Source organism: Monoraphidium neglectum (assembly GCF_000611645.1).
Source record: "Monoraphidium neglectum strain SAG 48.87 unplaced genomic scaffold scaffold00260, whole genome shotgun sequence".
NCBI classification, from domain to species: Eukaryota; Viridiplantae; Chlorophyta; class Chlorophyceae; order Sphaeropleales; family Selenastraceae; genus Monoraphidium; species Monoraphidium neglectum.
In genome coordinates this window covers 1-12,201 of record NW_014013368.1, presented here as the reverse complement: position 1 = coordinate 12,201, position 12,201 = coordinate 1, and the positions used below count along the sequence as shown (strand labels likewise).

General features: G+C 67.1%; 3 protein-coding genes across 3 annotated transcripts in view; 2 read left to right on the top strand and 1 right to left on the bottom strand.

The window, feature by feature from the left end:
- Window positions 1-550, top strand: part of MNEG_2328 (hypothetical protein) — a gene marked incomplete at both ends in the record, with an annotated part of 1,092 nt that extends 542 nt beyond the window's left edge. The window contains one exon of the mRNA XM_014049193.1: window positions 11-550. Within this exon, the coding sequence (XP_013904647.1) occupies window positions 11-550 (540 nt within the window). The remainder of the gene's footprint in view (window positions 1-10) is intronic.
- A 1,052-nt stretch (window positions 551-1,602) lies between these two features.
- Window positions 1,603-5,907, bottom strand: MNEG_2327 (hypothetical protein; the record flags this gene model as incomplete). The annotated part of the gene is made up of 12 exons (XM_014049192.1): window positions 1,603-1,692; window positions 1,902-2,004; window positions 2,301-2,410; window positions 2,608-2,706; window positions 2,938-3,012; window positions 3,198-3,266; window positions 3,599-3,712; window positions 4,252-4,383; window positions 4,626-4,739; window positions 4,931-5,024; window positions 5,219-5,325; window positions 5,623-5,907. 12 exons carry the CDS (start codon window positions 5,905-5,907, stop codon window positions 1,603-1,605), a joined length of 1,392 nt encoding a protein of 463 aa, XP_013904646.1.
- Window positions 5,908-9,657: 3,750 nt separating this feature from the next.
- MNEG_2326 (hypothetical protein) lies at window positions 9,658-10,443 on the top strand (the record flags this gene model as incomplete). Its single annotated transcript, XM_014049191.1, has 1 exon — window positions 9,658-10,443. The coding sequence occupies one exon, from the start codon at window positions 9,658-9,660 to the stop codon at window positions 10,441-10,443; it is 786 nt and encodes a 261-aa protein (XP_013904645.1).
- Between the last annotated feature and the right edge of the window lie 1,758 nt (window positions 10,444-12,201).

The following is a 12,201-nucleotide window of genomic DNA, read 5'->3' as shown; positions in this document are numbered from 1 at the left end:
GGGCCCCCAGGGCGCTCGCGCGCCCGCCGGGCGCGGCGCGGACGGAGCAGCTCAGCCGCGCGCGCGCGCGGCGGGCGCGCAGGCGGTGGGCGGCAATGCGGAGGGGCTGCTGGCCAGCAGGCTCGTCACCGAGTGCCTTTCGCAGCCCTCGCGCGCAGGCAGCGCGTCGCCGAGCGCCGCGTGCCACCCCAGCCCGTCGCGCTCCACGGACGCCAGGCAGCTCAAGCTGCTGTCTCGCCCCGCGGAAGGCGTCTCGGTCGCCTACTGGCGCCGCCCCGGCGGCCAAGCGACAGACGGCGAGCTCTCCGATGGAGAGCGCGAGCCTGGGGCGCGCTCGCCGTCGCCCCCGGCGCGGTCGGCTTCCTTCAGCTGCGCGCCGCGGCCGCCGCTGGCGGGCGCGGCGCCTCCGGGGCCGCGGCCTGCAGCTTTCGGGGCCGACGCCGAGTCGGCGGCGGGGCGGCGGGGGAAGCTGGTGCGGCTGCGGTCTTTCAGGCTTGAGGATTGCGAGGCGGACGACGAGGGGGACGGCCCCGAGCGGGCCGCGCGGTGAGCCAAGGCGTGGTGGCAGCCCCGCAGCCCTGGTGCGGTTCGGGGCTGCGCGCAGGCCGCGCAGAGCTGTACAAGATTAGCAGCGTGTGACGTGTCGAACACCATTGAAACAGAACAGCATTTTGGGCTCTGGGACGCAGCAGCCCTTGCCTGGCCCTCTGTCCGGCGCTGCAATTTCAAGGGCGCTTGGTAGTGGACTGATGCATTGGCAGCCTGCGCCGGCCCGTCGCCTGCCGCCGTGCGGCGACGGCGGTGCTGCGCTGCCATTCCTGTCGGGGAGCGCGAAGGCGGCTGTCGCGCAGCGTGACGAGGAGGGGCGCAGCTGATGTTGTGTGGCATCATTTGTGGGCGCACAGCGATACGCTTGGCCAGCCAGTTGCATTCAAATTTGGCGATCAGCCATGCGTACACCTTGTCAGAACCACCCTTGCACTGCGCCTTTCAGATAGATAGACGCCCATCAGTTGGTCCATCTCAGTTTGCTGCCAGCCGCTTGATCTGTACCCTTGTGAGCGTGTCGCTCACCCCCGCCCTGATCATGGGATAGCACAATGCACAACCTGTTGGTTGCCCTCCCCTCCCAGCCGCGCATTGCATTGCATTGCATTGCAAGTCATATTGCACCGGCCGCCGCCGTGCAGCACGGCTCGCCAGCTGTTGGCGAATCCCTTTTAGTTGTCTGCGAGCCGATTACCTCAGCGCCGCCGATCTTATCTGGGGTTGAACCATGCCCCACCAACACGGTCAACAACAGTCAACAACAAGGCGGACCATCCTCGCCATTGGTGCTGCTCCAGCAAACAGTAATGCATTCGCACGCATGATGCTGATGACTCATGTTACACACTGCCCAGCGCGCCTGGCTGAGTAACCTACGCCAGGGCCGAGTGGGCCGAGCCCTGCTCGCCGCACAGTATTCTATAATCGGCAAGTGCAAACAACATGCAAGGAGAGGCTTCCAAAGTCAGGATGCAGCAGCCAAGTGCCCATAAGGCACGGCTGGGCAGGAACGCCTGTGCGGCGAGAGGCATCGCTGCGGGTGGGCGGGGCGCGCTAGCTGGCGGCGGGCGCGTTGCCCTGGATGGCCTGCAGCTCGTTCAGCAGCGCGCTCCAGCCCTTGGCGCCGTCCGCCGCCAGCGACGCCTGAGGCACGTGGGGGGTGGGGGTTAAAGTGCGGCGCGACAAGGGGGTTGGCGAGGCAGGATGGCACGAGGAGACGCTGCCGCGGTTGAGGCGCAGGAGCTGGCACGCCTGCAGCGAGCCGCAGGCGCGAGGCTCGTGAGCCGGGCGACGGGGGCCTGGCTGCCGAGGCTGGGGCGGCGGCCTGCCCCTGAGCGGGGGGTGCGGCGCACCTGCACGAGTGCCAGGTCCCGCAGCAGGGCGTTGGTGTCGGCGGCGCGCTCCTTCTGGAAGCGGTTGAGCTCCTCCGTCAGAGTGGACACGAGCTCCTCATAGCTGCCGGCGGCGGCGGCGGCGGCGGGTCCGGAAGGCGGGCGGTCGGCGGGGTTTAGTTTGCAAGAGCTCAGCAGAAGGTGGCGGCGGGGCTGGGGGGACGGCGCTTGAGGGGATGGCGGGCAGGTGCGGCGCGCCCAAGGCGCCGCGGGGCGGGGCGTGGTGGGCGCCACGATCGGCCCGCTGCCGTCGTGAGGGGCCGCGCAGGGCCGCGCCCCCGCGGCGCAGCGGCCGCCGCGGAGAGCGCTGACCAGCGCGTCAGCCCGAGACACAGCCCGCAACGATGCGCACGCCCCCACCTTGCGCGCGCCTTGCTCACGCGGCCCTCTGCCTCAGTCACGTCGCGCTCCGCCTCCAACAGCTTATCGCTCGCGCTGCCAGGGGTGCCGCGCAGCTTGGCGTAGCGCACCTGCGGTCAACGCGGTCAAACGAAGGCGGACGGGCGATCGATGGGCCAGCAGATGAGCGCGAACGCGCAGCACGTTGCAGCACGGCAAAGATCAGCCGCGCAGCGACAGGCATCCACAGGCTGGCTGTGGCTGCAGCAGGCCAGGGGTGCTGGCGCCCCTTGTGTCGCGCCGCGTCGCCGGCATTCCTTGATATCACCTTTTTGGTGTCGAGGTCGTGCTTGGCAGCCTGCATAGCGGCCAGCGCCACGCCGCGGTCGTTGCACACATTGGTCGCCGCGCGGACGAAGCGCACGGCCTGCAGGGAGAGAGGAGCGGGAGTGTTAGGACCTCGCCAGCCCATAGACGGCTTAGCAGGGTTTGTCGGGGCCAGGCAAGCCGTGCGAAGGACCGACAGGCAGCCCCAGGACCAAAAGCCGCGTGGCCGAAAGGCTCGCACGCAGCCAGACGACGCCGCAGCCCGCAGTCGACCTCTTTTTCGCTACCGCTGCCGCTGCTGCTGCTGCGGCCGCTGGCACTGCCGCCGCACCTCCTTGATGGGCGCCTCAAACCTGGCAGCCAGCTGCGCCACCTGCCCCTTGCGCGACTCCGACATCCCCTGAGCCTGCAGGGGCGGGTGCGTGGCAGGGCGGCGGGCGGCGCTGCGCGTTGACGCGCCCGCCGGACGCCTCGGCAAACCTGGCACGCAAGCGAGGCCAGACGAGCCTGCCTCGCCACCGGTCGCGCCCCTGGACGCCATTGCCGTGCGCGGCCGCCCCACCGCGCGAGCCGCGCGGCTGTCGGCCCCACCTTGGAAGCCAGCTGCTGGAAAGCCTCGGCCACGTTGCCCTCCTCGAGCCGCCCCAGCTTCTCGATGGACTGCGCGGCGGCGGGCGCACGGGCGGGGTGTCAAAGGGAGGGCACCGCCGGCCGCTCAGCACAGGGGAAGGTCAGAGGGCAGGGGCGCCCCGCACCGACCAGCCTGCACCAGGCGGCGCTTGATTGGCGGCGCAACACCACACGCAAGGCGAGGGCAAGAGCCGCCGCGGCAAGGTGCGCGAGTACTGTCTATCAACTGGCATGGTGCCAGTGATGGGCAGCCAAAAGCAGGGTTGGCAGACGCGGCGGGCCGAGGCGCAAAAATCACGCACTCAAAGCAGCGGTGTGTCTTCCTGGTCCCCGTGGTTCAGCCGCCCTGCCCGCGCGCACACCTGCCCAAACTCCCCCAGGGCCTCTGTAAGCTCTGTCTCCTTGGCCACCAGCCGTCCCGCCTGGCGCGCAGCCTCCCCGAGGTGGCTCTCCAGCTGGGTCAGGTAGTCGCGCACCTGGGCAGGCAGTGGAAGGCATGGGGCAGACGATCGAACCAGATGTCATTCAGATGTACGCGACGCGCAGGGCTGCAACCAACACAAACTCTTGGCCGAACTCAGGTACAACCGCAACCCGCAAAAATGCAGCGTTGGTGGCATAATATGTAAGATGACTGCTGGGGTTGCCAGACACGCAACCTTGCAGGGCCGCTGTGCATGCATCCACTGGACTGCCGCAACGCACCTGAAGCTGAGGCAATCACAAAGCACTTTGAACACGTCGCTGCAACCGCACGCACGCACGAGTCCCCACACAAATGCCCATGTGCGCGCACGCACGTGCGCGCACACACACATACATACACATCACAGACTACGTGATGTGTACTCGTACTGTTTCTGTGTACTCACACAAACACAAACCCACCAACGGCCCCCCAACCCCCAAACCCGTACACAAATACACCCCCACGCACACCCACCCACCTACCCACGCGCGAACGAACGCACGCACGCACACATGCACACACACCACGTCCTTGCTGAGCCCACACCTTGACGTATTCAGGGTCCTCTGCCGCGTCCGACGAGCTCTTCCCCGCTACTAGGCTGGTGGCGGCGCCCCCCAGCCCCTTGAACCACCCGACAGCCCCATCAAGGCGCTTCTTGGCCGCGCCGCCGGCAGCCTGCGCGTGGGGGAGGGGCGATGCCCAGGAGAGCGAGAGGGGACTGATTGATGGCAGCGCCGCCGACACGCGGGCGACCTGCGCTGCTCTGCTGTGGCGGACCCTCAGATGTTGCGTATTGCGCGTCCCAACTGTCAGCCAAGCCTTGGAACAAGGTGCCAACTGCGCAGAATCCTTGGGCCATCTCCTGGCAGCAACCCCAGCAGCCGCGGGTCAAGCAGCCGCATGCAGCCACAACCCACCGCGGTGGTGAGCGCCACCTCCAACGCAAACTCGTCCTCATTCGACTCGAGGAACCGCTGCAGCGCGCGGGTCGCCTTCAGTTCCGGGTGAGACGCCACACGGTTGACAAACACCTGCGCGCAGAGGCGGCGGGAGCGTGCCACACGACAAATGGTGGAGCGCCGGGGCTTGCAGGGAGGTCGGGGGGTCAGGGGGCTTGCCGCCCCCTCGCCCCCGGGATGGCCGGAGCGCAGGCGAGCCAAATCAAAGTCACGCCCCCTCCCCACAAATGATGTGCGAGCCGGCCCCGCCGGCGCGCCCGCACCTGCAGCGCCCGCCGCCGCTCCTCTATGAAGTCTGTCCCCATAGTGAATTTCTGCACAGCGTTCTTCTCTGGCAGCGGCGGCACGATGACGCCCCTGCGGGTGGGGGCCCACAGGCAGGCGCCGCAGGAAGCTGCCGGGTCGGATCCATCACCTGACCCGGCCCTGGCCCTGAACGTCAACTGACAACTGGGCCAGGTTGCAGCGCACGCATCCATGCTCGGCCAACTGCATGCAGTTGCCTCAAGCCAGCCGCACAATCGCATGCGCCCCGGCTGGCCCCTCCGCACCTCTTTTCTTCTGCCAGCCGGTCATGTAGCCACGCAAAGTCGCGGAAGCGCCGGATGACCTCGTTCGACGGCCGCGCGTACTGAGCCAGGTTGGTGCGGCTGCGCACCTGGAGAGAGGTAGAGCGGCGACCGCAGCGAGCCCGTCCGCAGCAGTTTGATGGCATGCCGCACAACAGCAGCAGCAGCAGCAGCAGCAGCAGCAGCAGCAGCAGCAGCAGCAGCAGCCGATGTGAACCATACGCTCTCCACAGACATGAGCGCCGTGCCTGGTGCCGCGCCACTCCCGTCCCAGCCGCGGCGGCGCCCACGCAACTGCCTGCGCTACCCGCCCCGTGCCGCAGCTGCCGGTCGCCTGCGGCTTACCGTGGGCGCCCGCAGCGCCGCCTTGCAAGCGCGCGCCGCACCTTGTACGAGACAAACGCCGACACGCCCTCGCCCTGCTTCACAGGGTCGGCCACAACGATCTCAAAGTCGCGCGTCCCGCCGCCACCGTCCGCGCCCCCGCTGCCGCCGGCCGCCGCGTTCGCATCGCCCATCACTACCGAGTCGTACGGCGGCGGCGGGCCTGGGGGGTCGGGGTGCGTGAATGAGGCGTGCCGGGTTGCGCCGACCGCGCCGCCGCCCCCGTTGCTGAGCAGGCCGCCCGGGCCGATGCCGTCTGGTTGGAATGGGTTCAGCGGGTCCTGCATTGCACGGCAGGGATGGCGCGCGGTGGCGCCGAGCGGGTGTGCGCGCATGGACGCAGCGAGCCAGCGCAGCTGGTGCGCGACCCACGCCTGGCACGCAACCCCCGGCCGCTCTCGCCAAGCACGAAGTGATGAAGGACAATCCATCAGAAGGGTCTTGAATCAATCATGTGATGCACTCACGCACCATACAACGAGGAGAAGAGGACCCAGGAACTGCCCAAGGTTTTCGCTGATCTCACTGATGACAATGGCGCGCGTAAGCTAGACTTCGATGATCAGAAGTATCCGCACAGAGCGGCTTCCAGGTCGAAGTGTGCTTGAAGTACCGTGCAATGCTGCTTCCGCAGGTGTGTGCTTGCATCCGGCACAACGGAACAGCTTGGCGTGCGTTCAGCGGCCTGGCAGGATCATACCATTGGCAGTCACCGATAGAATCATATACGACGATTCACGTGTGAGGTATTGGTCGTGAAGTCACCAAACCGTTGCCCCAAACGCCAAGTACGCGTCTACAAGACTCGCAGGGCCCAGCTCAAGGCTGTACACGATGCCTTGAGCCTTTAAATTTGGATGTACGGATACGGCTCCCGACCCCACGTCGGCCAAAGCGACGCAGTCATCCCAACAGAGTGGCTCAGGGGTACCCCGCCTAGTGAGTAAACAGGGGTGCGCAGGTGTGAAATGTTGCAAGGGTTTGCTGGCAAATGAGCTGGCTAGGCGGGCACCCGCATGCAGGCATGCGCCAAGCCCCAGCAGCGTGATGCGGTGCACGCCGCACCTGCCAAGCCACACCTGCCAAGCCTCAACCTGGTGTTCTGCATGCCCGCAGCACGTGAAAGCGGCATCAATGCCGGCGCGCAGAAAGACCTCGACACTGCCCCTGACAGCCGGGCTGCGTGCGCAGCCGGCAACGGCCTCGAAGACGCCCGGCTGCGTGACTCCAGGGCAGGCGGCAGTTGCGACAACTGCGGAGCCCAGCCAATCGCGCCGCCCAACCCGTGTTGGCCAGAAGGACGAGGCGCGCTGGAGGGGGATCCAAAACATCGCAAATTGATCATGCAACTGAAATCCGAAGCGGGCGAGCTGCAGCCGGTTGCCCGCGACACGTGCGCCTGTGTGGAAGCAGCCTCAGTTGCAGAGGCCGAGAGTGAGCGCTGCGCAACGCGCGCCACAGCCACACACTCCGCACCGCCCGCTGCACTCGTCAGCACAGGCAGCAGTGGCACCGGTAGCAGCGGCGGGGGCAGCGGCAGCCACGGCATTGAAGGCAGCTTCGGCGGTGGCAGCGGGAGCGGATGCAAAGAAAGAATGGTCCCTATGGGCCACAAGAACAGCGTTGTGGGCAATGGTGCTTCTGTCCTTAGTGAAGGAAAGGCCAGCGCAGCGGCAGCAGGGCGGCGCGGTGTGCAGCTTGGCGAGGCCTCCGCTGCGCCGTCGCCGCGGCTGGCTACGGCTGCAGCTGCATCAGACGCGCTCCCCGTGCTGGCCGCAACCGCAGCGCCACCGTGCACAGACGCCGTTGCCGCCGTCCGCTGCAGCGCCCGCGCGACGGCGGCGGTGCCTGAGGTGTTGAGCATCCCAGCCTGGCGGCGATGTGCGCGTGCGTCCCCACGCCACTCGGCGGGCGCCCTGCTCATGCGCGTCCCGGCAGCTCTGGGTGCTGGTGGCGCTTGCACCCCGCCCTGCACGCCCATGGGCGGCGTCGAGTATCATGGAGTCAGCCAACGCCAGCTGGCGCTGGCAATGCTGAGCCTGACAAGCGAGGAGGGAGCTGCTGCGGCCACAACATCAGCATGCACTTCGGCAGGCGGCACCAGCGAGGCCCCAACCACTCCGCGCCATGGCGCAGCTTCGCAGAATTTTGCGGCTGCTGATCCAGACACCTTTGAGACTGCAAGCAACAGCTTGGCGCCGCCGCCGCCGCCGCCGCAGCAGCAGCAGCAGCAGCAGAATGCGCCTCAGTCTCCACCCTGGGTCGTGGACTTTGGAGAAGACACTCTGTCGCGCCGTGGGCCGCATCTCTTAGCAAAGCCGTTGCCAATCGGCGGCAGCGCGGCAGCCGAGCAGGTCTGGAGGCTGTCAAAAGAGCAGGAGGGCCGCGCCGGCGGTGCCAGCCCCGTCGAGGGCGTCGAGCGCGCGCCCTCGACGAGGAGGCGCGGGGCAAGCGTCAAGGGCCGATCGGCGGAGCTGGCGGCGGCGACGGCCGCCGCGCTGGATGGTGTGGCCGGGGCGAGGCCGGTGGCGCGTTCTGAGGGGTCCCTTGCCTCGACATACAGCCGGGCATTCCAAGCAGGGCAGTCGGCCGCCGCCCAGACACCACCATCGCCGCAGCAGTCGGCGGCAGGCGGCAGCGGCGGCGCAGGGTGTGCCGAGGCGGCTGGCGGTGGCGGCAGCAAGTCTGATGACGACGCTAGCAGGGACGGCGCTGATTGGATTGGCTGCCGGACCACCAGCATATCAGACACCATCCTGACGCTCCTAAGCCGCGGCAGCAGCACTGCCGGGGCTGGCGACAGTGGCTGCGGCGGCGTGGGGCGGGTGCGGCACTTTTCGCTGGCTGGCAGCCCTCTGGCTGGCAGCCCTGTGGCTGGTAGCCCGTTGTCGCCCAAGTCTGGTGGGTTGTGTCTGCTGCCTGCATGATGCGTATCCTTCACTATGGGGATCCAATCCACTATGGGGATCCGTTTGGTGGTGTCACTTGCAAGGTGTTGCGCGCGCTCTGACAGGCCGCCTCCATGCTCCCTGGCGCGAACGACACTCCTCCATCTCCCGCCCTCCTCCCTTCTCCCAGGCTCCCTGCGATGGGGCCCGTTTGCGACAGACCGGCCCGCGTCTGCGGAAGGCGCAGCTGGACCCTTCACGCCCATCCACCTCCGCGTGGCGCAGTACTGGTCTGCAGCTGGCCTCTCGGCCCGCCAAGATGCCCCACGGCCTGCGAGCGCTGGCGGGATGCGCCGCGCCGGCGCCAACCAGCATGTTGACCCGCTCACTCCCCCCAGCGCGCGAGCAGACACACGCAGCGCGGCCAGCCCGCTGGCGGGGCGCGGCTGCTTTGACGCCGAGGCAGCGCGCAGCGACAGATGGCCGGACGAGGCAGCGGGGGCGAGCGGTCGCGGCCTCAGAGGCGCGGTTGGCAGTGCAGTAGCCGGGGTCGCCGCAGGCCCCGTGCTGGCAGGGCGCATGGCTGCTGCTTCTGGCGGCCTTGAAGGCATCTCCCTTGCAGCTGCCAGGCCCCAGGCCAAGGCTGAAGAGGAGACAGTGCCAGTGGCGGGCAGTCTGCAGGACACCAACGCGTCACCGCCGTCTTGGGACGCTGTAGCAGGCAGCGATGCGCAGCCTCCGGGCCCAACACACGCGGGTCCACTGCTGGCATGTTCGGCACCACCTGTCCCCCCTGCGGACGGCGGTCTGGCGCGGCTGCCCATGGCACCGACTGCTGCAGAAGGTGTGCTTGCCAGAGCTGACTTGGTGGAGCCTGATCCAGTGTCTGAGGCTCATGCAGCTGCTGTGGCACCTTTGGTGGCACCACCCATGCACCTGCAGGTCTCCAATTTTAGCCCCTCGCTGCAGACGGCCGCACGGGCGGCGGTGCAGACGCCGCAGGGAGCAGGTACAGACAAGCCAGCGGACGATCAGGATGTGGCAGCGGTGGCCGTTGCAGAAGCGCTGCTGGCACCTGGTGTGCAGGCGCGTGCACTGCCGTTGATTGACGCGGCACCCTGCACGCCCGCTCGACTTGTTGAGCCGCAGATGCTCGCCTTTGGCACAGGGAGATTCCCATCGGGCAGCACCTGGGCTGCAGCTGGCGCCACCAGCGTCAGCAGCAGCAGCCGCAGCTCCAGCAGCGGCGGCGGCGGCAGCAGCAGCAGCAGCGGCGACGGCAGCAGCGGCGGCGGCAGCAGCAGCGGCGGCGGCGGCAGCAGCGGCGGCGGCAGCAGCAGCGGCGGCAGCAGCAGCAGCGGCGGCGAAAGCAGCAGCGGCAGCGGCCTTCGCGGCGGTGGCAGTGGCGGCGGCCGCCGCGGCGGCGGCAGCAAAGGCAGGGGCGGCGGCCCCCTTGTGACTGCTCAAGAACCTGCGCTGCACCATCGCTCAAACGTGGCCACCACACGGTTGGCAGCTGGCTTCTTAGGCCCCTCCGCGTCCTACCAAGATCGACCTGCGTCAAAGCCAGGCGCACGTCTGATTCAGGGCACAGTCGCGGTGACGGCGGCTAACGCGCGCTTGGCGGTGCCGGCCTTGCAGTGCAGCCTAATCGTGCTGCTGCTCGACCTGCTGCTGCTGCCCTGGCGCCTGGTTCTGCGCGGCGCCCTGCTTCTGCACGAGTCGCTGGGCCCCGCGCGCATGCTGGCCCTCGTGGCCCTGTCCCCCGCGATCTGCTCGACATGGAGCGCTGTGGTCGTGCTCCTAGTCGTGCCAGCCACGCTCGCAACGCCAGTGATGGCGCCATGCCTCACCGTACTGCTGGTGGCGGCGGACTGCGCGTGGCGGGCGTGGCGAGCGGTGGCTGGGCGGGGCGCCCTGGATTGCCCCTGCTGACCCTGGATTCGCATGCATGCACGCATGGCAGGATGACAGCTTTTGTTGCGGGCAAACTGGCAACAGAGGCGGCCGCAGTGTGACGCAGCCCGTTCATGTCGGCAGGGGGGGTTGTGGAGTTTCACTGCTTACTAATTGCCGCACTGAGCGCATGTTGACATAGTTGTGCGACGCAGGCAGTGTCAATATGATTATTGCATGCTGCGTTTCTCGCCGTATAGGCACATTGCTGTGATGACCATAACTGAGGCCTTCTGCGTTTGCTCCCCGCCGCATGCTAGCTTTTTTGTGGGCGACATACCGGTACCACCAATGTGTGTTGTCCACCTGCGCTTCCGCGCACCCTTGAACTGGGTTTGCTGGGCACACCCGACCCTGCTGTGAGGCAGGTGACGGCTTGACATGACTCGTGGCGTTGCTGCTTATGTCCAACCGCCTGCCTATTTTTGGCTGCCCTCTCCCACTACGCCCACTCGTATCGCGAATGCCTCATCACTGCGCGCCCCACTCTTGCATCAACCAGCACGGTTGAACCCAGTGGCCCCCAACTCCGCAGGGCTTACAGCGTTTGGCCCACTCACAGGAGAGGCTGCCCGACAGGCACGCCACCACGCGTCTGGCAGCGCGCGCTGCCTGGCACTGTCCCCGCAGCTTTTGGCGACACTGTCTCGGGGCTTGAGACCCCGCACGCCCCAGCGCCGGGTTATATTTGCCCACGTCTCTTTGCAACTATCTGGGGTGCGTGCCAAGAGGAATACCCTGCGCACTTTGCTGGTATTCGTTTGCTGCCCTGTTCTGCTGCGGCTGCCACTGCTGTGATGCTGTGCAGGCCCTGCTTTGACCATCCATGCGCAAGTGCACCAGCATCTGACTGGAGCGCTGACTCGCCTGCTGAATGACTGACCTAGCACATTTGCGACCACTGTGACCGACCCGATGCAGTGATGGTGACGCTCACGCGTTCTGGCGGATTCAACGGTTATGCGACCATTTACCGACTGTTTGTTTTAACCACCTGTCAGGCGATGCGTCCTGAAAGCAAACATCACCGTCAAGAACACACACAGTGTGAAGCTGTGGCATGAAGCTGTGGCAGAAATGTGAACCCGGCTGACACGGACACAGTCTTTGCCCCCCCCCTCAATACACCCCGATTGACGCCAACTTCATACACGCGCCGGCTGGTGTGCTGTGCTGCTGTCCTGCATTGGGTTCCTCTCGGCTGGCGTGCAGCCGCACCACGCGGTTTTCCTGCTGTTCCACAACCACCACACACGCCAGCACGTAGCTGCGTGCATCTATCGCTGCTTGGCCTCGTCGGCGTTGGCCACCTCCTCGGGCTCGTACTTGGCCAGGCGCCTGCGCAGCGCCACCACCTGCTGGCTCTGCCGGGCCCAGCAAAGTGTGTTGCAGGGCAGCAGAAGGCCCGGTACAGTGGGGCAGAGCAGGTTGGGACTTAAGCATGGCAACAGGTTGCCGGCCAGCACTGAGAGGCAACAGCAGGGGTCGCGTTGACGCAGGAGGTCCTCTTGCCAATAACAAGCAGGCCATCCACCAAGTCAATTGGCAATTGACTCCATTTTCGGTTATTGCAGTGCGCTCACCTTTTCTGCCATTAGCTGCTGCAGCTGCTTGAACTGCTTGGACGCCTGCAGCTTCTCAGCGGCCGCCGCCTCCGCAGCCGCCGCCTCGCCCGCCTTGGTGAGCAGCTGCTGCTGCAGCGCCGCCAGCTGGGCGCGCGCCGCCTCTGCCAGGTCC